Source organism: Ictidomys tridecemlineatus, chromosome 3, assembly GCF_052094955.1.
Source record: "Ictidomys tridecemlineatus isolate mIctTri1 chromosome 3, mIctTri1.hap1, whole genome shotgun sequence".
NCBI classification, from domain to species: domain Eukaryota; kingdom Metazoa; phylum Chordata; class Mammalia; order Rodentia; family Sciuridae; genus Ictidomys; species Ictidomys tridecemlineatus.
In genome coordinates this window covers 51,534,760-51,561,844 of record NC_135479.1, presented here as the reverse complement: position 1 = coordinate 51,561,844, position 27,085 = coordinate 51,534,760, and the positions used below count along the sequence as shown (strand labels likewise).

At 50.4% G+C, this 27,085-nt stretch overlaps 1 protein-coding gene across 19 annotated transcripts; it reads left to right on the top strand.

Moving 5' to 3' along the window:
• Positions 1–660: 660 nt before the first annotated feature.
• Dlg4 (discs large MAGUK scaffold protein 4) lies at positions 661–26,847 on the top strand. 19 transcript variants are annotated; one of them, XM_013361747.4, is made up of 22 exons: positions 662–806; positions 977–1,075; positions 1,350–1,390; positions 9,867–9,932; positions 13,289–13,342; positions 13,501–13,551; positions 13,750–13,874; positions 13,973–14,142; positions 14,258–14,394; positions 14,538–14,682; positions 19,534–19,829; positions 19,999–20,101; positions 20,246–20,360; positions 22,578–22,754; positions 22,996–23,032; positions 23,123–23,150; positions 23,260–23,307; positions 23,389–23,490; positions 23,852–24,024; positions 24,953–25,062; positions 25,567–25,658; positions 25,882–26,847. In XM_013361747.4, the coding sequence occupies exons 1-22, from the start codon at positions 788–790 to the stop codon at positions 25,986–25,988; spliced, it is 2,295 nt and encodes a 764-aa protein (XP_013217201.2). In that variant the 5' UTR covers positions 662–787; the 3' UTR covers positions 25,989–26,847. The 19 variants fall into 19 exon arrangements, 18 of the variants coding, with proteins under 18 accessions (XP_013217201.2, XP_021587006.1, XP_077898878.1 ...); XM_021731331.3 differs by having other exon boundaries at positions 9,867–10,031; XM_078042752.1 differs by having other exon boundaries at positions 9,867–10,031; positions 13,289–13,343; positions 13,493–13,551.
• The last annotated feature ends 238 nt before the right edge of the window (positions 26,848–27,085 follow it).

Here is a 27,085-nt window from a genome sequence, read left to right as displayed (position 1 = left end):
CTCAGTGGTACAGCACTTGCTTAGCATGTGTGAGGCTCTGGGTTCGATTCTCAGCACCGCATATAAACAAATAAAATAAAGCTTCATTGACAACAACAAAAAGAAGAAAAAGAGGTGAGAAAAGTGAAAGGTGTGAGGTAGATAGAGTCAGAGACATAGAAAGATGACTCTTTGGGGTCCTTGTGAAATCTGAATGGAGGATAATGGTGGAGAGGGAGGAACTCAAGCTGGGAATGTGTTCCGTGCAAATCCTCCTGAGACCTAGGAGGTGTCACTGATTTTCAAAACTCCTGATTTCATTGCCTCTCCCCTTCCTGCCTCTGAGAGAGAGTTTCCTTGACATTTCTCTGCCATGTGCCAACGCTAGACCTCTGGACAAATGGATTCTTCCCAGACCTAAGAGGGACTGTAGAAATTCTCTTGCTCTCATGTCCCCTCCTCAAACTTCTCTGGCTCAAGAAGTCCCAAGAAATATATACCCCTCCTTCTTCAATTCCCACTGGAAGGGAGAGAGGACTAGGAAGGAGAGAGCTGGGTTCAGCTTCCTTTCTTTTTGAGCTGTTGGAGCCTTTGTGGGAAAGACCTTCTTTTTGACCCCTTAGGAAAGTGTAACTTATTGTGCCTGGTTTTGGGGAGGGGGGAGGGAGGGGAGCAAGGTGATTCCTGGAGCCTTAAGGAGTCCATTTAGAGACTGCCTACTTTGCTTAACAGCTAGAATTGGGTGGGGACAAGGCAGCTCAACCCCAATCCAGGCGGATTAAGGAGATTAAAGTGAGAGAAGAGAGAGATGTCTCAGAGACCAAGAGGTGAAAAATAGGGATCTCTATGGAGGGGAGGCCTGGGAGCATAGTGGGGGGCTGGGACTCAGGGATCTTTATCTATCCCTGAATCTTTTCATAGAATAAGTCTGGGGAAACTAAGGTGACAGTGTTAGTCTCTTTCTGATCTCAATCCTCCATCACTTGCTTTTTACCAGCTCCCAGGTCAGCCCTCTGGCTCCTGGCCCCTCCACTACTGCGTTGGGCACCCCACCTCCTCACAGTGCTGCATAGTGACCTATTCCAGGCCTTGCTGGGTGAGTAGCCTCAATTTTCTGAGGGAACACAGTGGAAAGGGCTAGCCTGGGCCTGTGAGGCCAAGTACTGAACTTTGGGGCTGGTTGGAGCCTAGACAGCATTTAGTCCAAGCTGGAGCCCCACGCAGGGTCATCCCCAAGTAGTTCTCCATCAGGATCAACCGGCCTTGGCTGAAGGACCTCCTCCCTTGCAAGACAAACAGCAGTGATGGTGGCAGGGGTGTCTGGGGAAGCCTTGGGTGGGGAGGATAACTCATTTCTGCTCCTGTGACAGATATCCTGGACTATTATGAAGCTTCCATCTCAGAGAGTCAGGTAAGGAGGTGGGGGTGGGTGCCTGCCTTCCTGAGGGAGCTTGCAGGGCTGGAGTGGGGAGCAAAGTCTTGCCAATATTAAACTGAGACTTGGGGGCCCTGTTGACAGCATCCTGAGTCAGTGGCACAGAGGTTGGGGGCACTGAGAATGCACTTTCTGCAGTTGGTCCTGTAGCTCTTCTTCTTTTCTCTTCTCCCTTTTCTTTGCCTGCCCCAATTTCAGGCACTAGAGTCCAGGACATAATTACTTTTCAGGCTTCCTCCTGTGAATCTGAGGAAGCACTAGGCCCCCAGGAATTCCCTCCTGCCAGCCCCTCCCTCACACCCTACCCCCTGTCAGGCTTCCCTCCAGTATTTAAACAACCACTGTGCTCCCAGCCTAACCGTGGGAGCTTCCTCCTCTAACAAATGAAATCTATCCTCATGGTCTTTGCTTTCATCATTGGAAACTGGCCAGGTCTCCATGTTTGCCTTAGGGCCTCTTTGCTTCTGCTTCTATCTCCTTTCCCATTATCCGGGTTCCTGCCAGCACCGAAGGAGTTAACTCTGCCAAGGCACCCCCCCATTCTGGCTCCAAGCTCCCTCCCTCCCTCCCCCTGCTTCCTCTCTCCTCCTCTCTCCCCTTCCCTCCTCGGCTCCACGGCTCCCTCGGCCGCTGCCGTCTCCAACCCCCCCACCCCACTCCCCCGCCACGGCCCCTAGCCCCTGGCCGTTTGGCAAAACCCCCCCCTGCCGCGGGGCTCCCCGAAATCCAGTTCCCCTCCCCCATCCCAGCTCATGCCCCAGCCCCCGAACCTCGGGGCTACCAGCCCCCGGTGCCCCCGCCCCTCCTGAGAATCGGGGTGTGCTCCCCAAGCCCCCTCCCCTCCACTGGGGAGCCCCTTTTAGGGCCCCCTTCCTCTCCCTCCCACGCTCCCCTACCCTTCCCTTCTCCAACCCCCTCCTTCCCCTCTCACCCCTCCCCCCATCCTGGCCCCCCCTGCAAAAGTGGGGTGCGGAGGGGGGAGGGGTGAGAACCCACCAAGGGGAGGAACGAAACTCCAATGAAGTCAGAGCCCCTTACCCGCCGCCGCGGCCAGGCCCCCCAACATGGACTGTCTCTGTATAGTGACAACCAAGGTAAGCATGATGGGGGGGGGCTACAAACTGGAGGGAGCATGTGAATATGTGGAGAGGGGTCAGGCAGGCCTTATCTGGCACTGAGGCCCTGGAGTGAGAGCATCAGAAGTAAGATGTATTGGGGGTCATAATTTAGTTTGGGGGTTCACATACGAGAAAACCCTGGATTTGGCCACAGGTGCCCCCTGGAGTGATCCATTTGTACCTGTAGAGAAATGAAAATTTGGGGGTATTCCATGGTTTCAGGGTCCCAAGGGTTTGGGGGTTCACTAGCGATGTTTGAGGGCAACTTATTTAAGGAGAAGCCTGGCTCACATGGGAGTCCTCTTGTATGTGGCAAGGTGGGCTATGTGTGTGGGGGGCTTCTTTTCCCTCCTGGGGGAAAAGCTGGCTTCCAGGTGGCTTGCCCAGTTTGAGGGGCTCTTGGCAGGAGGCTAAAGGTTATTGCTTGTGAGTGCCTGACTGGACTGGGGGTGTCAGCTGGCAGGGAAGGGGTGGGCCTTCGGGCTATAGAACAAGCGTCTCATGGTATATACGTTTGGGGGTGCTCTCTTGATTTGAGGGGACTGTTAAGTTGGGGTTCAGTCATATGGAACGGAGATAACTGGGAGTTGTCCGAAGGCTGAGGCCTGACACAGAATCACCTGAGGGAATGGGCCAGGTGAGGTTAGGACTTGGGGTTCTCCCTTGGGAGCTAGAAGGTTGCAGCAGCTGAAATTGCCAGCTTCTGTGAAGGAGGAGGAGAGGTTTGGGGAGGGGATTTGGAAAGGGGGACCTGATGGGTGGTGCAAAATTTGAGGGTTTCCCGAGCAGGTGCCCAAATATCCCCATCTCCTCCCACACTGCTTTTAGCCCTGCTCAAGAAAGAGGGAGAAGAACAGATGGAGGGGACTGTTACCCCTGATGCTTGGGATCAAGGTGGGGGAGAACACCTGGATTTAAGGTCCTTGAGGACTTATGACTGAGGTTAGTGGTGTGAAGAGGCTAGTAGGATGAAGGCGTAGGAAGAGGGCAAGGCTGGCAGCAGTGGGGTTCCCTACAAGGGTGTCCCCATGGTTAGAGCCTGGAAAGGGTGATTTTGGATGGGTATTGCAAGCAAGCTCCTGGTGGGATGCAGAATACCTAGGTCTTTTCTTCCAGACTCTGGGACTGGAAAGCTGGATGCCTGGTGTATGGAGGGATGCTTGGGCGGGTGGCAGGCAGCTGGGGGTTGGGGGGTGGGACAGGAAGTGGGGGCCGGGGGAGGCGGGGTCTGGGTGAGTCACAGGCTGGGGAGGGGGTTATATTTAGTGAGAACTGCAGCTTCTCATGGGAGGGAGCTGAGGACACACATGTTCCTTGCCACAAACTCACACATGTGTGTACACATGCATTGTGCATGTGTGAGCATGACTGGAAGAGACTGAGGGCTAAGGACCTTTAGGCCCAGATCTCTACTCTTCACCAGGACTACTTGTCTCCCAATCTGTGGGCTTTGGGCTTTCTTCCTGGTTGATTTTTGTGCCTCAGTTTCCCTGTTCTGGTTTCTTTCAATGTCTGTGACTGGATGCTCCTCCTGTCTCCTGCCCTTCAGCCTGCTCCCTGGCCTTGGCTCCCTAGCTATGGTCCCTTGTGTACAGGTATATACAGCAGGCTGGTTGGAATGTGTGGGTTCTGCTTCCAACACACAAACACATTATTAATATGAGCAAGGATGAGGGGCTTGCCTGCCCTGGAGCCTGTTCTGGGTGGGTGGATGGGGGTTATTCATTCTCCCCTCCAGACTTCTACCTCTTTGATGGAGTGCAGCATTGAGCATCCTTGAAGGAAGGAGGTTTGCAGAAAGCATTTGGGGGTTTTACTGAGGCATAGAGACATAGGCTTGCCACATTCCTTGGCCGCAAAACTTGCGTCTCGGGATGGCGAAGACTTCAACTCCCATAAGACCCTGAGGCACAAGATCACTCAGTGTTAGAGTGTTGCTGCCCTTAGGACTGTTGGGAGTTGTGGTTTATCTCTATCCAGGGCAACGGAGGGTAACCCAGGAGCAACCAGCAGGGGGCACATGGCTCCGGGCCCCCCGAAAATGCTAGATAGGGAATGATCAGACTTTGTGGTCGTTGAGCTCCCCACTTCGGTCTTGACGGCCTTTCCATCTTTCATCGCCTATATTTATAGACTCCTTCCGCATTAATTTAAGGAGCATTATTGAACGCCACTTTGTGCTAGGCCCTTTGTGCAAACTGTTTTACAGCTATCACTTAGTCTTACTCGTTACCTTTATCTCTGCCAGTATCTCTGTCTCTGAGCATCTCTTTCTCCCACTCCGCCCCCGTCCCTCCCCCTTCTCCCCGCGCTGCTGCCGCCGTTGCCATGGTAACCGTCGACGACTGAAGTTGCGTGGCAGACTTGAGGGCCGGGCGAGGGTGGTGGAGGGCGGAGCAGAATAAGTGGGGGGTGGGAATAAAGTGGGGAAAAGACGAGGGGTTTTTGGCCAGGACCCCGGAGGCGAAGCGGTTAAACCCTCTGGGTGGTCCTTATTGGGCAAAGTTAAGATGTCGGGGGCGGGGCAGTGTGGCCAACCGCCTCATTCATTGGCCGACATGGGCGTGGCGGAAGGACAGTGTGGGCGAGGCCGGGGGAGCGAATGGGCGGGAAGTGGACGGAGGCGTGGTCTCTAGGAGGCAGGTGGGTGGGGTCTGGCGTACTCTCAGAGGAGGCGGGCAACAACCCTTGGAAAGGGGAGGGGCTGGATTACCTGACCGAAATGAGGGCGGGGCTGACCCAGGAGAGGCGTGGCGTGGTCCCCTGCGCCGAAAGGAGACTAGATTTAAGGGGCAGTTGTCCGTGAACTGCAGGACTCTGGGGTCTTTGGAAAAGAGAATCCGAGGGTTGGGAGGTCTGACGTCTCAATTTTCCCAAGATGGAGACCTATTCAGATTTCACCAGAGCACCCCTCCTACCTCAGCTCTCTGTTCCAGGGAGACGGTTGCTAGGCGACACCAAAGTCCTTGATTGCTGTGTTGCCAGGCAACGGGGAAACGGAAAATGGAGGGAAAAAGGAAATGGGGGATGGGAGAGGGTCTTAATGGGGTATAGCGCCCACTAGTGGAGAAGAAGGGCCTGTACATTTTCTGTTCTAGAAAAAAATTTTAGAGTCAAGCATTTTGTTCTATCCAGATATGAAACTAGGACATTGGGGGTCATTTTGGGGGCGCATCTATCAGATGCCAATGGGTGAGGTTCTAGGGAAATCGTCATTTCTGCCATGGGTGGGCATTTTATAGAAGGCAGATAACCCATTTGAGGAGACCCCTTACTGGGATTTCAGAACTGGAAAGGTGGGTGTTCAATGGGAGAATATTTTGAAGATAGCCTTTCAATTTCAGTTGTTTGGGAGAAAATGGAAGCCTCTGAAGAAACCTGAGTCAATTTGTTTGAGATGTTCTGGAAGATTTGTGGGTCACAGCAAATTGCAGTCCAGATCTTACTTTGGTGAATATTATTTGAGTCTTGAGTGTAGGGAAGATATATTTGTGAGTGATTTTCCAACAAAACTGGAATTCAGAATCATGGAGGAAATGTTGAGATGTAGGGAGTGAGTCAGAGTAAATTATGAATTTGAGGGGTAAAGAAAAGGATAGAGAAATACCTCCTAACATAGGGTTTGGAAATAAATTGAGAAGATTGTAGTTGAATTGGGAGGGCCTGCCTTAAGGTGGATTAAATATCTCATGAAATTGGGTTCTTGTGGGGTATTGGTGTATTAGAAAGTCCTGAGTATCATTAGATTCCGCAATTTGGACAGGGTATCCCCCCAAATTGGTAGGCTCCTCATTTGGATATTTATATTAGAACAAGGGTAAGAATTGCACTAATTTCAAGTTCTCTACTAATGAATCGAGGGACAGATATGATTTAGAAAGGGATGATATAGGGGTATATTAAGTTGAAGGCACAGCGAGGATCCGTGTGGTCTTTTAAACTCTTGAAGAAGCACTGTCTGGTTATCAGGTATGGCTGGACTTCAGGGGAGACCCTTGCCTATTAGAGTAGGAGATGTCTTGGAAGGGGATGCTGTTCATAGTAACAGTCTTAAGGTGGGGGCTGTTGGGAGAGGCATTTTTGATCCCTTAGGAATTCTTTTAAGTGAAGGAGAACTGTTCAGTGAATGGTTAGGGGCCTGGTGATTTGGGCATGGGGCATTAGATGAGATAAGGGGTCCCTGAGAACCAGACAGATAAATTGGGGAGTCTATTTGTAGTAGTCAGGATAGAAATATACTATGTAAGGTGAGGTCCACAGACAAATAGCTGGGACCAGGGAAGTTGGTGGCTAAGAGGGTCTCCCCTCACCCTTCTCGCCCATCGTGACGCTTTCCCGTACTGCGCAGGCGCCTCCCCCCCCCCCCCCCCCCGCCGCAGCCTCCTGTCGCCGCGGCCGCCGCAGCCCCCGCCCCTCTGCCCCTCCCCCTTTCCCAACCCGGGACCCTTGATATCCCACCCGCCCCCTTCCCTCAGTTCCCCTCCCCTCCTCCATGTCGGCTCGGAACAGATTCGCCTCCATGTGTCTCTGCGTGGTACGTGCCGCGGTACGGGATCCGGCCCCGCTCCCCTCTTCCCGGACCCCCCAAATCTCAGGGTGTGAGCTTCAAGTGCTGTCGCTTTTGCCTCTGCTTGGCTGGGGTCTCTGCGTTGCAACTTCCTGGGGACAAGCACAGTGGGTCGCCCCTCTTATCCTCCACTAACTCACATCCTTGTTTTGGGGTACAAGCCTTGGTTCCAGGTCATTCGTGAAACTGGGGCTTTGGCGGGGGGTGGGCAACAGGGAAGGAACAACAGCGAGCCCGTCTATGTCCCTCCAGGCTTTTCACTTGTGTCAAACCCTAATATGTTGGGAGTGCAGACTTATTCCATCCAATATTATCTGAGCTGTCACTGCTCAAGGCCCTAAGTCCCAGTGGGCTAAAGGGGCAGTGTGTGTGGGGGGGTGTCCTCCTTCCTGTCCTGCTTTAGTTGCCCCAATCCAGGACTGAGAAGTGCTGACAACCCCATCCTTTAGTTTTCAGTTTCAGAATTTCTGGTCCCTATCCGCATCCCTCCAGACCTTTCCCCCTTTATTTTCCCCCTCACTACATATACATTGAAAATTTCCAGGGGCTGTTCATAGGGCCTAACCTCCTCCAACCACATTTTGGGACCTTCAGTTCTTCATTCTATGTTCCTCATTTTTCTCCTGTTACCTATGAGTCCCCAGAAGCCTTTTCCTCAGTGTTAGACACTCCCCTCTCCCATGGGGATGGGGCAGGGAGAGATGTCTGGGGTCTCAACTGTGATAAAGTTTACCTTTATTTCCTCTCTAGAATAAACCATGAAATGTCTCTCTTCATGCTTCCATTTTCTTTGGTGCACTGACATTTCTTCATCAGATTCAGGAATTTTCTTTGTGAAGGGGGTGAAGATGGAGGGACATTGGACTTAAACCCTCCCAGACTCCAAAACTTGGAATTACAGGTTTTAGTCTAATTTATTTTGCAGGAAATTGGGGGCCTTACAAAGTGAGAAGAGAGACTTGTTTCCTTCCATTTCTCCCAGACCCTACAATTCCAGGGCATTGTCCCTCGGCTTGCACATTGTCCAGGCTGAAGACCACCTTCTCAGGATATGGAATGAACAACCTCTTTCAGTTCATGGTGCTGTTACCCAAGACAGCTCAGCCCTTGAGGAGGGCTGTTTTGCATACTATTCCTACTTTCCTTCTCTACTTTTTGTGCCCATGATATTAACCCCTGAAGTTTTGGATTCTCTCTTCACATCCATGGCTATTTCCCTTCTTTAAAACTCTTTAAACATATCCAGGTGCTTCTTAATTCTAGTTGCTTCTGTGTCCTGAGTTGAGAATCTTTATGTTGACAGGACCATTTCCCTCCTCTAGTTCTCTTACTTCATTCACCCTTAGTCTACAACAGTGTTGAATTACATCCTCAGCCTTGGTTCATCATCCTAACTTCCAGAATCATACTCATCATATACCAGGCATAGTACTTGATAAGCTTCTTCCTATTTGATCTTGCAATTATTTCCCTTCAAATGATGGGGTACTCTCAGCTTTTCAGAAAAAATTGAGAGGGAAATTCTACCCCCTTTTCTCATGAATACTAGTAGCTGTATGCTGTCTTTTTTAGTCCCTGAGAGATCCCTGCATCTGGTACCCTCTGCCTGCTTCCCTGAACCTGGAGTCTGGACCCTTCTACTGTGGGGGTCAACTCCTGAGGAGAGTAGCACAGGTGGACAGAGGCAGCTGTAAAAGGAGCCAGGCAGAATTGTCCTTCAGTGCTGCCTTCATCTGCCCTTTTCCTCTCTCTCTGCCCCAGGTTAATCTCATTTACTGGTGTTCCTATGAAGCTAGTACTGGAGGCCCTTGAGGTAGCAGCTGGTTAATTGGGTAGGGAGTCAGGAGACATGTTGGATCTTTTACCCCAAAAGGCCAGAGGAAGACTTGAATTCACTGTGAGGTTCAGCATGCTACCCTCTTCCCCAGTTAAGGACCTGGCACTCATTTCTGTCCCCTTCTGAGCCCTACTGCCTTTGTTCCTCCCCTTCCTCCCCCATCACATCCCTTTCTAGTACATCCGGATTAGCTGGCTGGGCTGTGGACTACTATAAGGTTGCAGCTAGCTCTGGGGTCCCTTTGCTGACTACTTGGGAAATAAGTAAGCCCTTGAAGGAAGAGTGAGACAGACTTGGCTTTGTCCTTCCTGGGGGCTGATGCCAAATACCTTCTATTTGAAGAGGCTGACTTTGGTCCCTGCTTCATGCATGCAAGGTGCTGGAAAACCCATTGCTCATGGGGTAGAGTTTGCAATGGGGAGACTGAGATGATGAAGGTGAGGTACAAAGCAGGAGCAGCAAGTGGAGCATGGGAGGGGGAGTCTAAAACATGGGAGTGGGATTTAGATGATTAGGGAAGCAAAGAAGTTGGGGGATGGGATGTGGAGAATAGAAGTATCAGGGTTCAGGGGCAAGAGTTTTTGAAGGATGGAGGGAAGAAGGCCTGGAAAAGGGGTGAAGACACTGATGCCCAAGGAAGGGGATGCTGGGTAGAAGGCCAAGGCCCCGGGATGTGAGGAGCAGGAGTTGGGGGATGGAGCTGGAATTTGGGGAGAGAGGAGAGGTGCTGAGGCCCTGGCGGGAGAGGGGGCTGTTGGGAGGGTGGAGAGAGGGGAGCCAATGGGCTGGAGGAGAGGGAGGGGGAGGAGCTGGTCAGGCCCTAGGGCCTTCCGCACTGCACTGGCTGGGGGAAGAGGAGGCGGCTGGGGCCGGCGGCCTGGAGCCTGAGGCACTGGGCCGGCCCAGTGACGCCTCGGTCCCCATCCCCAGAAATACCGCTACCAAGATGAAGACACGCCCCCTCTGGAGCACAGCCCGGCCCACCTCCCCAACCAGGTAAACGCCCCCGAGCTGGTGCACGTGGCGGAGAGGAACTTGTCCCACCTCGAGGCCGTCCACGGGGTCGTGGGCCACGCCCACCTCTCCCCCCTCAAGGTAGGAGACCCTGGCGGCCCCCTCCCCCGTGCGGCCCTCGGAGCCTCGGAGCTGCAGCAACCCCCATGGGCCGGTAGGGCAAGAGCTGTGGGGAAAGGTTGGGTCTGGGGTGGGGCATTTGGGGCTTGGGCTCCTGGGGCCTGGGGGAGGGGACGTTGGGGGGGGCTGGAAACACGTTGGTCCCACGAGGAGAAACAGGTCAGGCAAGTGGGAGTGGGTCCGGAGCCTGAGGCGCTTGTGTGTTTATGTGTCTCTGAGTGTGCCTGAGTGTGTCTGAGCGCTACGTGCTGTGTGCGCATGTTGAGACATCTGCATCCCCCTGGAGGCCCCCTGCACCAGGGCCCTCTTCATTCCTTCACACCCCCAACCCCCGGTTGCTTCCTGTGTTTTCTGTGTCCAGAGCTCTGTTCCAAGCGCCTGCTGCCCTCATTTGCTCCTGTCCCTTCCCGCCTCCTCCCCCACCTCCGCCTCTGGGCCTGCTCTCCCTGTCCCTGAGTCTCCAGCCCTTTCCATCTGTCTGGCCTGAGACTTCACCACGTCGTCGTCGTGGGGCCTTTTTGCCTCTTCCTCTACCCTAGTCTTTGCTCTCCTCCTGTTCTTCCTCCCCCTCCACCGCTTTTTCCTCCCTGCTGGCTGGCTGGCTGGTTCTTGATGCTGTCTCTCTCTTCCTCCCACGCATCTCCTTCCCCCCCTTGCTGATCCCCAGCTCAGGCCTCTGCGGCCTGATCAGTCTTCTCCTTGGTCAGCCAGCTCACTATTTCTCAGTTTTACCTTCCCTGTTCCTCTCTTCTTGGGCTCATCTCCACCCGTATCTTCTTTCTTTCCCCCACTTTCCCCCTTATTCATTACCACCTGTTTCCCCTTTCCCTCCTTCTCTGCTCAGTGTGCTTTCCCGTCTTCAGTCCTGGGAGGCCTTGTTTCTGAAACCTTCTATTTTCCAGTCCACTTTCCATCTTCTTCCCCCTCAGTCTCCTTTTCTGGGTCACAGGATGGGGAGGAATGGAGAGCACAGGCAAGCTGTGAGATTGAGGACAACGAGGGTCAGTGGTGTGGAAGCCCCAGGAAGGGGGAGATTGCTGATGTTTCATCATGAAATGGGGAGGGAGTTTCTGAGCTAAGGGGATGAGGAAAGGAGAGTCCCCTAAGCTTGGGATTAGAAGTGGCAGGAGAGGTGTTGAATGGGGGTGGAAAGAGGACATAGGGATGAAACTGTGGAATCGGGGCAGTGGATTGAGTGGGTCCAGAGAAAAGAAAGTGAGGCCCTGGAAATGGGGATGATGCTCAGCATTTGTGTGCAATTATGACTGCAAGGCCTGTGCAATGCCTTTTACAAGATGGGGCCATTAAGTAGTTATTGAGGAGGAAGACAGAGAAGGGAAGTTTGAGGGGTAGTAGGTAATAAGGTGCCAGGAAGTGTTGGGATCAGAGCTCAGGAAGCAAATGGGAGTGGAGGGAGGGTGCTAGAGGCCACAAGTGATGCTGGAGGACATCTCAGGACAAGGCCTCAGTTGTAGGACAGGAGATGTCCCAATCTTCAGATGGGTGGGTAGTGGGTTGAGAAGTGAAGGAGTGATTTGGAGATAGAATATTGAGGGTTTGAATATGGGGTAACATTTGATTCCCTCTCTGAGAATCAAATTAGGATGGAGGGTAAGGACAGGAGATCCATAAAGTATAGGGCAGGGGTCTGAAAATGGAAGTGGATAGAGAATGGAGGCTGGGGTTGTAGGATAGAAACTGAAGGGTGGGTACAAGGATCTAGATGGAGGGTGTTGGATGAATGTAATCTTGGATGAAGGATGGGGCATCAGGGAGGATCTAGGATAGGAATGGGGATGAACATGTGGATAAGATTTCAGCAGTCTGTGGCTGTTGGCTAGACAACAGTGTTTGCTGCGGTTGGGAGGATGGCGGTAGTAGATTTATGGATGTGAAATCTAGGGTAGAGCCTGGAAATTGCCGGCATTTTCTAGAATTGAGAAATAGAAGTAAAAGAGAGGAGGGCCTCTTTGGAGGGGGAAAGTGGGAAGGAGACTAGGAGAATCCTTTAGCTTGTTTAAGCTAATCTGTTTAAGGAGGAAATAGGTTGGGGACCCCGGAAGGAGGCTCTTGGCCGCCTTCCTCCATTGCCATAGAGACGTGGCTTTGGTTGCCCTGGCAATTGGGGAAGCCCCTAGGACCGGCCTGAGGTTGGCCCCGCCTGAGAGTCCAGAGACCTGGCCGCCTGACGTCAAAGACCTGGGAACGCCTAACTTTAACCCTTTCCTTATTGAAGGCGAGGGGGAGGGAGTAGAAGTGCAGGCTAGGACCCGGATGTCTTTCACCACTCCCTGTTTCTGACGTTTCTTTGCGCTGCGTAGGGTGAGGGGCGCTGGGGAGACTGGAAGGCAGGTTACTCAGAATGTGCTGTGCCCACGAACCTCTTCGACCTGGCCTCCTCTCGGCCCGGCTAGTGGGGGGCGGGGCCCAGGCCGGGAAAGGTGGGGCTCGCGGAGTCCTGCCGCGCTCAGGCCTCTGGACGACCCTAGGCCACGCCCATCTCCCCCGCCTGCTGTCCTGACGACAGGGCCTCCTGGAGGTGGGTCTCCCCAGGTCTTGACTGGGCTTAGATACCGTTGCTAGGCAACAAGGTCCCTGGAGAAAGGCGTGGATTGGATGGCGGGTGGGTGAGAGAGAGGGAGGGGCCTGCAGCTGGGGAAATCCCGGATTCCCTGGGCGCTGGGTTTAGGGCAAGTGTATGCGAAGGTGAGGGACAAATCTGGGGGTGCATTATAAAAATGTGGGGGGATAATGACAGGGAGCGGGCAGGAAGCGGGTGATCAGGACCTGGTGGACAGGAGCCCTGGGGTGTATGTGTGTAGCACATAAGGCATGTAACACCCGTGGTGTTACATCCGGTGAGAAGCTCCCTTCCCCCCAACCCCCCCCCTCTTTACCATCTGCTGCTCCCCTCTCCGTCTGGCTGTCTCTCCCTTCTCATTTCTCATACATTTCCTTCCACTTGCAGGGGACCTGAGCTCAGCAGAGTTGAATCCATGCACATGTGTATCTGTGCGTGTGTGTGTGTGTGTGTGTGTGTGTGTGTGTGTATGAAATGTGGGCTGAGCCTGGGTCCTTGAAGAGCCCCTAAGGGTGGCAGAGTGGGGCTTGGTGAAGTAGCTGAAAGGGGAGCTAGGCTGATGGGACCCATCCTTGGTTATGGGCTCCCTCTTGAGCCAAGGCTGAGTCAGCTTTTCTTTTCCTGTCTTCCCTCACAGGCCAATTCTCCCCCAGTGATTGTCAACACAGATACCCTAGAAGCCCCAGGATATGTGAGTTGTTTAGATTTTGGGGTAGGGACCATTGCAGAAGGAGGGAGGGAGGGAGGGATGGAGGACCCAAGTCCCTGCATGAGGAGGGAGGGCTAGGTTCTCAGGCTGGAATGTCCATCTCACTGTTTTTGTGTTTCTGTCCCATGTTGGAGTTGCAGGTGAACGGAACCGAGGGGGAGATGGAATACGAGGAGATCACATTGGAAAGGGTGAGCCAGCTCCTCCTTTCAAGTTCCTCTTGTTTCCCTGCCTGTGTCTCTGTGCACATGTTTTCTAGGTGGCCTTCCCTTTAACCATGTCCCTTAGTGCTCTGGCTACAACTCTCTGACCTATTCCCTGTCCCACTTGCCTTGCCAGAATTGGTTGTTCAGTGAGGGAGGCTAACCTATTGCCCTCCTTTTTCTCAGGGTAACTCAGGTCTGGGCTTCAGCATCGCAGGTGGCACCGACAACCCACACATCGGTGACGATCCATCCATTTTCATCACCAAGATTATTCCTGGAGGGGCTGCAGCCCAGGATGGTCGCCTCAGGTGGGGAGGGGAGACAGGGGTTAGGAAGCTAGTATGCTTGAAAATGAGGGCCAGGGCAGCAGGAAGCTCCTGGCTCAGGCCCACCTTGCTGCTCCCAGGGTCAACGATAGCATCCTGTTTGTAAATGAAGTGGATGTGCGGGAGGTGACCCACTCAGCAGCGGTGGAGGCTCTCAAAGAGGCAGGCTCAATCGTGCGCCTCTACGTCATGCGCCGGAAGCCCCCAGCTGAGAAGGTCATGGAGATCAAGCTCATCAAGGGGCCTAAAGGTAGTAACCAGTTTTGTCCCCACTCCTGTCCTAAATGTCCTCCCTTCCCCCCCCCCCAAAAAAGGCCTGCTTCCCAGTTACCTGAGCACCCACCTGTGCCATTCCTTGCATCCAGGTCTTGGTTTCAGCATCGCAGGGGGCGTGGGGAACCAGCACATCCCTGGGGATAATAGCATCTATGTAACCAAGATCATCGAAGGCGGTGCTGCCCACAAGGATGGGAGGTTGCAGATTGGAGACAAGATCTTGGCGGTGAGGACCTCCACTTTTCTAGCTCAGACCTGAGTCTCACCTGTAGACCCTAGACAGGCTCAGGATTCTTATTACCTCACCCCACTACATCTGCCTTGTTGCCATTTCTGGCTCTGTCTGAGCTTTGCTTCCCTTGACCCCAGGTCAACAGTGTGGGGCTGGAAGACGTCATGCATGAGGATGCCGTGGCAGCCCTGAAGAATACGTATGATGTTGTCTACCTAAAGGTGGCCAAGCCCAGCAATGCCTACCTGAGTGACAGCTATGCTCCCCCAGACATCACAACCTGTGAGAGCCCTCCAAATTCAAAAGCTCCTCATGACCCATTCTAGTTATCCCCATGACATATAATTCTAGGATATTCCCTGTGACCATTCCTCTGTAGATTATCCCCATAAAATGGTCACAACCTCTGATCCTTGATCTGGTTGGAGAAGTGATAGAAAATGAGTCACCATAGAAGCACTAGAAAAGATGAACAATCTTGCCCTCCAGAGCTTAAGGCCCGCTTGGTTTTATGCATAATTTGGTCAAATTCTCAAGAAATACATTCTAGCTGGGTATGGGGGTGCATGATGTAATCCCAGTGGTTTGGGAGGATGAAACAGGAGGATTGGAAGTTTGAGGCCAGCCTCAGGAATTTAGCAAGGCCCTCAAGCAAGTGAGACCCTGTCTCAAAACACAAAAAACAAAAAGGGCTGGGATTGTAGCTCAGTGCTGAGCACCCCTGGGTTAAATCTCCTGTAGTAATTAAAAAAAAAGAAAGAAAGAAAGAAAGAAAGAAATAGATGACTTTTTAAAAAAATATATTTATTTTTTAGTTGTAGTTGTCAATATCTTTATTTTATTTATTTATTTTTATGTGGTGCTGAAGATTGAACCCAGGGCCTCACACATACTAGTCAAGCGCTCTACCGCTGAGCCACAACCCCAGCCCCAATAGATGATTCTTATGCTCTTTCAGAGTAGGAAAAGATAAAAGGCTTCACATCTCATTTTATAAGGCCAGTTTAAATAGTCACAAAGATAACCTAAAAGAAGGAAAGTAAAGAATAATTTCACTTTTGAACAGAGATGCAGAAATTTTTAGTGTCATAGTAGGAACCCCAATATGGCTAGCATATTAAGAGAATAATATTTTTTAAAAAGATTGTTTCAGAAAACTAAAAGTGGTATATTATTAGAAAATTTCTTACTATGATTCATTATATCAAAAATCAAGTGAGAAGCTGGGTGTGCTGGTGCATGCTTGTAATTCCAGCAACTTGGGAGGCTGAGGCAGGAGGATCAGAAGTTTGAGGCTAGTCTCGACAATTTAGCAAAACCCTCAGCAACTTAGTGAGACCCTATGTCAAAATAAAAATTAATAAATGAATAAACAGGACTGGGCAGATAGCTCAGTAGTAAAGTGCCCCTGGGTTTAATCCCTTGTCCAAACAAAAAAAAGTGAGAAAAAATTAAAGAATCATCTTAAATAGATATGGAAAGCCAGTTGATGAAATTTAACATCTATTTTTGGGTGAGAACTTTCAGTAAACTAGGAGCAGAGACATTTTCCTTAATGTGATGAAGAGTAGTTATTAGCAACCAGCAATGAACATTTTGCAGTGTGTCCTTTTTCTCATTGAGGAGTGAAATAGTGATGCCTCTTACTACTGATACTGTTACTGTTTTAGACAAAGTTTCTCTCTCTCTCTCTCTCTCTCTCTCTCTCTTTTTTTTTTTTTTTTTGCAGTACTAGAAACTGAACCTAGGGGTCTCTACTACTGAGCTACATCCCTAGTACTTTTTATTTTTTTGAGAAAGTTTTTTGCTAAAGTGCCCAGGCTGACCCTGAACTAGTGATCCTCCTGCTTTAGTCCCCTGAGTTGCTGGGATTGCACTGTACCCAGCTTAGACTGGGATTTCTTTCTTTCTTTCTTTCTTTCTTTTTTTTTAAAAACAGCGGGGAATTAAATGTTAGATGTCTTTATTTTATTTCTGACAGGCGCTGAGGATTGAACCCAGTGCCTCGCAGGTGCTAGGCAAACGCTTTGCCACTGCGAATGCTTTGCCACTGAGCTGCAGTCCCAGCCCTAGACCAAGTTTCTTTCTTTCTTTTTCTTTTTTTTTGGGCCATGCTGGGAATTGAACCCAGGGCCTGTGAATGCAAGGCAAATACTCTATCAACTGAGCTATATCACCAGCCCTAGACCAGGTTTCTTCATGTTGGTGCTGTTGACATCTTTGGGTCCAATGACTCTTTGTTGTTCTTGTAATTTCCAGGATTTTTTATTTTTTATTTTTGGTGGTGCTAGGGGTTGAACCCAGGTCCTTGCACATGCTAGGCAAATGCTCTATTAAGCTTGTCCCCTAGCCTCTGTAGAATTTTTTTTTTATTGGTTGTTCAAAACATTACAATACTCTTGACATATCATATTTCATACATTTGATTCAAGTGGGTTATGAACTCCTATTTTTACCATGTATATAGATTGCAGATTCACATTGGTTACACATCCATGTTTATACATATTGCCATACTAGTGTCTATTGTATTTTGCTGCCTTTCCTATCCCCTTCCTATCCCCCCTTTCCTTCCCTCTCTAGAATTTTTTTTTTAATTGGGCTCTTTTTACCTATTATATCTTCTCATTGTTATGATTTCTTATTACTTATTTTCCAGGGCCACATTTTTATTTAGATATTTATTTTTTTAGTTGTAGTTGGACACAATATCTTTATTCTATTTATTTATTTTTATGTGGTGCTAAGGATTGAACCCAGGGACTCGTACATGCTAGGCGAGTGCTATACCGCTGAACAACAACCCTAGCCCAGCATTCTTAACCTTCCATTTTATTTCTAAGTTTTTCAGTTAATTTGTTTTGTGTTTTAGTCTAAATGGTCCACAATATAATTAACAAATAAGATTAATTTTGTTTCTTTGTTTTTAAATCTAACATCTGTTTATTATTATTTTGGTCAAAAGCAATAATTTTCAACCAGGGTAATTTTGCTGAGATAATTTTGTCATAACATTTTTTATTGTTATTACCAAAGGGAAGAAGGTGGGAGGAAGAATACTGTTATCTGATAGAAATTACATGAAAAAAAAATTTACTGAAGGGTACAAAACGACGATTCTGGATGGAAAACCTTAATAAGTAGAAGATCTCAATCCTCTCCAAATTAATCTGTACATTTCATGCAATCCTAATCAGAATTTCAATATTGGTTTTCCCCTGGGAATGTAGCAGATTGATCCTAAAGTTCAGTTGGAAAAGTATGTGTGGGAGAAGAGCTAAGACATTTTAGAAAAGAATAATGAGGTGTGGCTGCCCCTACCTAATATGAAATCATACTTAAACCCACATTAAAACCACATGGTACTATTTCTGGATACCATAATCTATGTAAAGGAACCTGGGCTCCTTGGAAAAATGACTGATTCCAAATGTTTGGCAAGAAATATATGAGACAAACTTCAACATCTTTCATATTAGGAAGGAAGGAAGGTATCTAAGACTAGGGTCACATTAAAGACACAGAGCCATGTTGAAGAGGCTTCTGGCCATTCATTGAAAACTCATTCAATAGGTGAAAATCCACGAGGTCATAGTTATATTTAAAAATATTGAGGCTGGACATTGTGGTGTAATCCTGTAATCCCAGCCACTTGGGAAACTGAGGCAGGAAGACCTTGAGTTCAAAGCCAGCCTCAGCAATTTAGCGAGGTCCTGAGGAATTCCGTGAGACCCTCTCAAAATAAAATATAAAAAGGTTTGAGGATGTGGTTCAGTGGTTAAGTGCCTCTGGATTCAATCCCCAGTACCAAAATAAAAAAAAAATTAATAATTGGGAAGCCAGTCTTGGTGATAAGTGCCCATAGTCCAGCTAGCAGGAGGATTGCTCGAGCCCAGCCTAAAAAACCTTCCAAGACCCTGTCTCAAAAACAAAAACAAGGGCTGGGGTTATAGCTCAGTGGTAGAGTGCTTGCCTAGCACATGTGAGACACTGAGTGTGATCTTTATCACCACAAAAAAAAAATAAAGGTATTGGGTTCATCTATAATGAAAAGATTAAACAAAAATAAGAAACAAATTATGATTAAATTAATTTTAGGCTGGAGGATATGGTTCAGTGGTAGAGCACTTGCCTAGCATGCACAAGGTCCGGGGTTTAATCCCTAGGACTGAAAAAAAAAAATGGGTCTCTTTGGAAGAGTCTAGGAAACCCATTTACTGAAAACTGGTAAAGAGCTGAGCATCCATCATTCCTGTACAAACTATACCTTAGATTAACTAAAAGGTTGAAATGGGACAGTTCTTTATAGAAAATTTGATTAATGTTGTCCCATCTGAAAAAGAAACACACACCAGAAAAAAAAAAAAAAACAGAATTGTTATCATTTGATGGTTCCAGATAAATATCCAAACTAGGCAGTGATCATCATCAGTGGCTGTGAAAGCTTGGATGAGAGGCTGACGGGTGGACAAGGCTGAATACTTCCGAAAGACAACAAGACATCATTGCAGCCTTTTGTGACACAGTAGGAGTGCACAGCGCCACCTGTGAAGTCTGCTTACTCACATATTGAATTTGAATCTGATGAAGCCTCTAGAATAAAGTCCCCAGGTTACAGGAGATATAGGAGTAGAGGCATAGGTTAAATAAGACCACAGGTATTATGCAGGAATTTTCCCTGTTAGAATTTCCCTCATAAAACCTAGGATAATTTTTTAGATAAATGACCTAGTTTTTCAACAGATGAATGGCCAAAGAGGAGGGGACCAAAAAAAAGGGAATTTTTATGGATTAAGAGATTTGAGAAAAATATCAACCAAAAAGAAAGAAAACCCAAAAAGCATGGTATTAATATTGTCGTTTGACATCACCATCCCTGGCATATCAAGGACAACACATAACTTTAAAGTCCTTTATCCCCTAAGAGAACCAATCTCTGATGCTATAAATTCCTGACCTCTGACATTGCTGGATCTGATGTCCTCTTTACCACATCACCAAATATCTTTGGCAGAATAACTTCCTTTTTGTCTGAGTCTGGCTCTCTTGGTTTCTGCTGGAGAGGGTGGGCTGGTGGGTGCCGATGGGTATCCTCCTTATGTTTCATCTCATTCTTTCTATGTCTTCCCTCAGCTTATTCCCAGCACCTGGACAATGAGATCAGTCATAGCAGCTACCTGGGCACTGACTATCCCACAGCCATGACCCCCACTTCCCCTCGGCGCTACTCTCCAGTGGCCAAGGACCTGCTTGGGGAGGAAGACATTCCCCGAGAACCGAGGCGAATCGTGATCCACCGGGGCTCCACGGGCCTGGGCTTCAACATTGTGGGTGGTGAGGACGGCGAAGGCATCTTCATCTCCTTCATCTTGGCCGGGGGCCCTGCGGACCTCAGCGGGGAGCTGCGGAAGGGGGACCAGATCCTGTCGGTGAGGGAAGGCCTGCCCTTGCCAGCCTGCCCACCCTGTCCCCCCAGTAGAGCCCAGAGCTCTTGGGAAGGAGCTGGGTGGGCCGAAGCCTGGTCCCCTACTGGACTATTCCCTGCGCCACTTAAACATGAGAAGTGCCAAGCTATTCAGCCGCTGTTCCTCTCTCTAGGTTAATGGTGTTGACCTCCGAAATGCCAGCCATGAGCAGGCTGCCATTGCCCTCAAGAATGCGGGTCAGACGGTCACAATCATTGCTCAATATAAACCAGAAGGTACCAGGCTTAAGGCACCCATCTTGTGGGCTCAGAACTTGTTTCGTCAACTGATGGATTCAGCAGGGATGAGGATGGGGTGGGGCAGAGAGGTTTTGGTAATAGAATGGAGCACAGTTCAAGAACTTTCTTGTGCTTCTTCAGAGTACAGCCGATTCGAGGCCAAGATCCACGACCTTCGGGAACAGCTCATGAACAGCAGCCTGGGCTCAGGGACTGCCTCCCTTCGGAGCAACCCCAAAAGGGGTTTCTATATCAGGTCAGAGGCTTGCTGGGCTGAGCTTTGTGGGTTTCTGTGGATTCCTCTTTCTTTTGTGCCCATTCCCTATTCCTTAGCCAGCTCTTGCCCTAAACCCTGCCTGATCCACACCCCGCCTGCCCGCCCCACACCCAGGCTTATTGCTCAGCCACTGTTCACAGGCTCAGTGACACAGATTAATCTGAAATACACCATCTGAATTGGAAAATAACTTCTACCCCAAGTGTTCCACTTGCCTTCTAGCCCCAGGGCACCATGACCTCTCCCCAAGGAGTCTCATACTGCCTCACAATTGGGCATTGAAAAGGTAAACACAGGGCTTTTAGGATTTCTTTATATTTATTTATTTAGATATTGGAGATTGAGTCCAATGGAGCTTTACTACTGATCTATATCCCCAGGCCTTTTTATTTTGTAATTTGAGATATGGCCTTGTCTTTGCTGAGTCTGTCCTTAAACTTGTGATCCTTCTGCCTCAGCCTCCCAAGTTGCTGGGATTACAGGCATCCACCAGCTTTTTACTTTTAACATGGGGGTCTTGCTATATTGCCCAGGTTGGTCTTGAACTCCTGAGCTTGAATGATCCTCTTGCCTCAGCCTCCTGAATAGCTGGGACTTTATGCATATGTCACTGTCCTCAACTTTAGGATATATACAAATATATATTTTTTGTGGTGCTGGGGATTGAACCCAGGGCCTTGTTCATGCAAGGCAACCTTTCTACCAACTATATTCCCAGGTATATCCCCAGCCCCAGGATATTTTTAATATTGTTTCAGTCTTGGTATCCCTGTGGGAATTCTCAGAGAGATGGACCACAGCTCTCTTGCACCTGACTCCTGTCTCTTCAGAAGCATTTATTCCCTTAGGACTCCTCTCCCTATTGACTCTCTTTTGTGCTCTTCCCCAGTGTGGGCACTGTGGCTTAAGTTTCTGTTGCACTTCCTCTTTCTCTCTGTCTCTCTCTCTCTCTCTCTCTCTCTCTCTGGTCCTGTTCACTTGCCCAGCCTCATCTGCCACTCCAGTCTGCACATGTGTCTTAGAGCCGTCGGCCCTGGCCTGACCTCTCAGAGGTGCAGACCTGCTTTTCTGGCCATCTGCTTGCTTTTCCTTCTTCTCTCTCCCTCTCCCTCCCTTCTTTCCTTCCTGGGCATGCCACAGGGTTGAAGCCTGGGCACTTTACTATTGAGCTACATCACCAGTTCTTTTTTTTTTTGGTACCAGGGATTGAACTCAGGGGCATTTGGCCATTGAGCTGCATCCCCAGCCTTATTTTGTATTAGAGTCAGGGTCTCACTGAGCTGCTTAGTGTCTCATTGTTGCTGAGGCTGGCTTTGAACTTGCCATCCTCCTGTCTCAGCCTCCCAAGCTGCTGGGGTTACAGGCTTGTGCCACCATGCCCTGCTCACCAGTTCTTTTTATTTTTTTGTTGAGACAGGTAAGTTGATTAGGGCTTCACTAAATTGCCGAGGCTGCCCTTGAAATTGGCATTCCTCCGGCCTCAGCTTCCTGGTTATTGGGATTGGCCATCTGCTTTCTAGCCATCTCTACTAAGATGTCTTACCGGCATGTCACACTCAACACATCCCGCACTCAGCTCACGTTCTCTATCCTGGGTGCTTTTGTTTTCTCTTTCACCATCCACTTAGACACCTGGCTCATACCTGGGGTTTCACTTGGCTCTCCTTCATTTCTGGGATCCAGTAAGACCCCAGGGTTATTCAGTTCTGACTCCTAGATGATGTCAGCAATTCCAGACTCTCTCCCTATATTCCCAGTCCCATTGCTTTATTCTGCATCTTTGCTTTCTTGGAGAATCAATAGTTTTCTTGTCCTAACCCTAGTACTTTTGACTCCCTGACAAGAGTTTGATGCTGATAAGGGATAAGAGTAACTAATGTTTGCCAGTGAGGGACTTTTTTTTTTTTTCTCCTTATGAATTTGAGCAGATTCAAGGAAACTCTGTGGCATGCACACATATTGAAAACTTCTGTCTGGAGTTCTTGCTCTCATCCTGGAAATTGGACACATCATACATGTAATGGCAATTATATGTTACAGCAGAGCTTTTGGTTCTTTCCTAGTTTTGGGGTTCCTGTGGGCATGCCACTAACAACCTAAGCTTTGCTGCAAATTCCTAGCCCAGAACCTCTAGGCTGGTTCTTGGTGTGGCTGGAGTACTAGCCATGCCCTGACCCATAGCCATTTGTCCTCTAGGGCCTTGTTTGATTACGACAAGACCAAGGACTGCGGCTTCCTGAGCCAGGCCCTGAGCTTCCGCTTTGGGGATGTGCTGCATGTAATTGATGCTAGCGATGAGGAGTGGTGGCAGGCACGGCGGGTCCACTCTGACAGTGAGACGGATGACATTGGCTTCATCCCCAGCAAACGACGGTGAGGCTCCTGGGACCTGCAGACTTCCTGCTCCAGGCACTGAAATTCCCAAGGTTCTCCAGGGTGGGCAGCCAAAAGGGGGTTCTCTGGAGTCTGTCTGGTGGGCCCTTCTCATGACTATTGCTTCTATGAGCCTTTGGGGCAGACAGCTCCTCACTGAGGATCACAGGGTCCAGAGTGTGGGAGCTTTTAGGCCTCACTAGGCACTTTCCCACCCTCCATATCTCCATGTATCCCACAGGGTTGAGCGACGGGAGTGGTCAAGGTTAAAGGCCAAGGTAGGTGGAGGAGGGGTGAGTTTGGTGCAAGAGTGGGGTCTTCACAGAGCCGAACCCTTAACCAACCCATGGCTTGCTTTTTCTTCCTAGGATTGGGGCTCCAGCTCTGGATCACAGGGTAGGTAGGGCCAGTTGGGAAGCCCTGGGGTGAGAGGAACACCAAAGAAGGCAGGGGGCCCCAGGTCCCTTGTCTTAGAGCCCCTTGAAGACGCTCTGTCTCCCACCAGGTCGAGAAGACTCAGTTCTGAGCTACGAGACAGTGACGCAGATGGAAGGTGAGCCCTGGCCCCTGCCTCAGCCCCAGCCCTCCTGCTCCCCTTGTCTGTTCGCTGCCTGAGCCCGGCTCCTCTCCTCAGTTCACTACGCTCGCCCCATCATCATCCTTGGGCCCACCAAGGACCGTGCCAATGACGATCTTCTCTCCGAGTTCCCCGACAAGTTTGGATCCTGTGTTCCCCGTGAGTGCTGGGGCCTTGGATGGAGGTGGAGGTGAAGGTGAGGGTGGAGGAGTGGGATGCCTGAGGAGCCCCGCTTGTGAGGGCCGTAGGCAAAACTGCCTGCAGGCATTGGAGTGCAGGGGTCACAGGATTCCTCAAAGAAGGGGTCTTCTCAGCTCCCACAGGAGTCAACCCCAGGCCAGAAAATGGGAGACCCTGGCGGGTGTTGGGGGAGTGGTTCTGTCCCTCTTGAGTTTTAGTCTCCACAGTGGCCTCCTATCAAGGATGAGTTGGGCACTTTGGGAGTTTGGTTGGTGAGGCAGATTTTAAGCTAGAGGGATGGTGGTTAGATCTTTGGGGGGGTGGGGTGACTTCCTGGCAGATACTACACGGCCCAAGCGGGAGTATGAGATAGATGGCCGGGATTACCACTTTGTATCGTCCCGGGAGAAAATGGAGAAGGACATTCAGGCGCACAAGTTCATTGAGGCTGGCCAGTACAACAGCCATCTCTACGGGACCAGCGTCCAGTCCGTGCGAGAGGTGGCAGAGCAGGTAGGACCCACTGAGCACCTGGTCCTCTTCCTTCTGCCCTCTCCCTACCCCATTGCCTCTTCCAACTCTCTCTAACTCTCTTTCTCTCTGTCTCTTTCCCTGCTGGGTCTCCACTCCGTCCTCCACCTCCTTCTCCTCTTGGGCAACTCTGTCTGGCTGCCTGCTCTTTTGTGCCCTGCTGCCCTCGCTTCCTGACCCCACACTCCCCACTGCCATCTGTCCCTTTCCTCTGCTCCCCTCCTCCTCGCCCCACTTCTCCTCTCTTTCTGTGGCTGTACCTTGGCCTCCTCCAACTTGGTCCCTTCCTTCTTCCTGATTCCTCCTGGCCCTCTCCCCTCTCCTTCCTTTTCCTGGGGTCCCCACGCCCCTTTCCATTCCTCTGCTAACTCCTTTTACTGATGCTTGCCACCCTGCCTGCCCTCCCTCCATGGCTCCTTGCTCCATCTGCCTTCCTTCTCTCCATCTGTCTCTCCTTGTCCCTTCCATCTGTCTGTCCTCTGTCTGTCCTCCTCTCCCTCCTCCTTCTATCCTACTTCCTTTCTCCTTTTCCCTTGCTTTATTTCCCTTGCCCTGTCCTACCTTCCGTGCCCCACCCCCTTCTCCATTGCCCCTCTTGACCCTGCTCTGTATCCGTCTTCTGGATCCCCTTCCTGCCTGGTTTTCATTACATCCTCCATCCTGTTCTTTCGCTGCCCTACTGTGCTTGGTTCTCTGTCTTCTCTTTCCTTTTTTTTCTCTGTCTTTCACTCTGTCTGTCCATATCCCCTTCCCATCCTGACTATCCATGTGTCTTTTGACATTCATGTCACTTCCCCTTTGGCCATCCTCTTGTCCCCTCTTTTCCATGTTCTGTGTCCCTTCTTGGCACCTCTGTCTGTCCTTTCCCATCACCTGCTGGTCCCCCTCCGCCTACCCTGCCTGCCCCCAGGGGAAGCACTGCATCCTCGATGTCTCAGCCAATGCTGTGCGGCGGCTGCAGGCGGCCCACCTGCACCCTATCGCCATCTTCATCCGCCCCCGCTCCCTGGAGAATGTGCTGTGAGTATGGTCCTGGGGGCCTCCCCTCTGCTCCCCGCACTTGTGGTCCTAGGCCTCTCAAGGCCTCTGTGTTGAACTCTCCCCTCAGAACTCTGGACAGCAACTCCAGCAGCCCTCAGTGGGGATCTGCATGGAGAGCTGAAACCCAGAGATTGCAAGGAATCCCAGGCTTTTCCTCTTTTTTCCTACCTTGAGTTAAGCAGGCTACAATTCCCAGCAGTACCTGGGACACATGCCTGCTGGGGCAAGCCAGGGCCTCAGGAGCAGTTGGGAGTTAGAGTCTAACTCCTTCTCTGAGTCTGAAGACTGGAAGGATAAACTCTAGAGAGGTCCTGGAAATACCCACACCTGGCTGAGGTGGGTTGTGGGTGGGGGCTCATCTGTGACCCCAGAGGATATCAGGAATTATATTTTTTGCTACTTGCTTTCAATAAGAAAGTACCCGTTGCAGCCTAACATCCCTGGATGGAGGAGGTAAAGTTCTGGGTCTTCCTTTCTTCACAGAGAAATTAATAAGCGGATCACAGAGGAGCAAGCCCGCAAAGCCTTTGACAGAGCCACCAAGCTAGAGCAGGAGTTCACAGAGTGCTTCTCAGGTGAGGCTGCAGTGGTGACACACACAGGGCACTTTTGCTCAGATTTGACAAAGTTCACCCCACTGCAGGGATGGCTCTGGAAGAGGTGTCCCGTGGGTGGGTGCAGCCTCATGGCTCATGGCTGGGGGAATTAGGAAAAGGTGCCCATTTCTCTGGGCTGTATCCTGCCTTGGTCAGGCATCCTCTGTCCCTTGGCCTCACTCCCTGTTCCACCCACTCCCAGCCATCGTGGAGGGTGACAGCTTTGAGGAGATCTACCACAAGGTGAAGCGTGTCATCGAGGACCTCTCAGGCCCCTACATCTGGGTCCCAGCCCGAGAGAGACTCTGATTCCTGCCCTGGCTTGGCCTGGACTCGCCCTGCCTCCATCATCCGGGCCCTTGGTCTGGACTGAATTGCCCACGTCCTTCGCACCCCAGCCTCCCTCTGACCCCTTCTTATTTATTTCCTTTCTAACTGGATCCAGCTCATTGGAGGGGGGACACTCCTCTGCATGTATCCCTACACCCCAGAACTGGGCTCCAGAATCCTAGGAACCTGGGGTCTGAGCGGGGAGCCGGGCTCCTGGTTCCAAGCCCTTGCTCCTCAGGATCCCTACCCTTACCTGCCCCCAATGCACACACAGACCCACTGGGGGCTGCCCGCCCTCCCCCATACATTCCAGAAGTCAGGGCCCCTCTCAAGGAGCACCCGCTGTAGGGATGCAGGGCCACAGGCCTCCGCGCTCTCTGGAGGCAGGGTCTGGGGTCACCCTTGCTCCATCATAACTCCCCATGTCCCTTGATTTCTCAATTTTTTTTTCATTTTTTTTCTCCTAAAAGGTGGTTTTTGGGGGAGAAGTAGTGGGACTCTTCTGCAGGTCCCCTGCCTTCCACATGCCCCCACCTTTTTTCTTTGCTGGTTTGCATGAGTGGAAGGTCTAACTGTGGCTTTTTTTTTTCCCTGGGATTTTTCTTCTTCTTCTTTTTTTCTGTTTTTCTTTTTCTTTTTTCCTTTTTTTCTTCTTTTTTTTTTTTGGGGAAAGGGGAGGGATGGGTCTAGGGAGTGGGAAATATGGGAGGGAGGGTGGGGGGCAGGGGTTAGGGGTTGGGTGTCTGGGAGCCAGGGGAAGACTGGAAATGCTGCCGCCTTCTGCAATTTATTTATTTTTTCTTTTGAGAGAGTGAAAGGAAGAGACAGATACTTGAAACTCAGTGTGTGGCCTGGTTATTTGGGTCCTGGGTGTGGAGGGAGACAGGGTGGGGGCCCAGGGATGGGTGGGTCTGGTAAATTCAGATCCTTCTTCATCCCAACCCAGAGAGAATAGGGTGGCCTGAGATGGGGGCTTTGGAGGGAAGCAGCAAATCAAGTTGTTGAGGAATGGGCTTGGGAAGGGTTGGAGCTCTGTCCAAAGTCACTGATAGTCAGGAAGACTTGCCTGCAAAGTA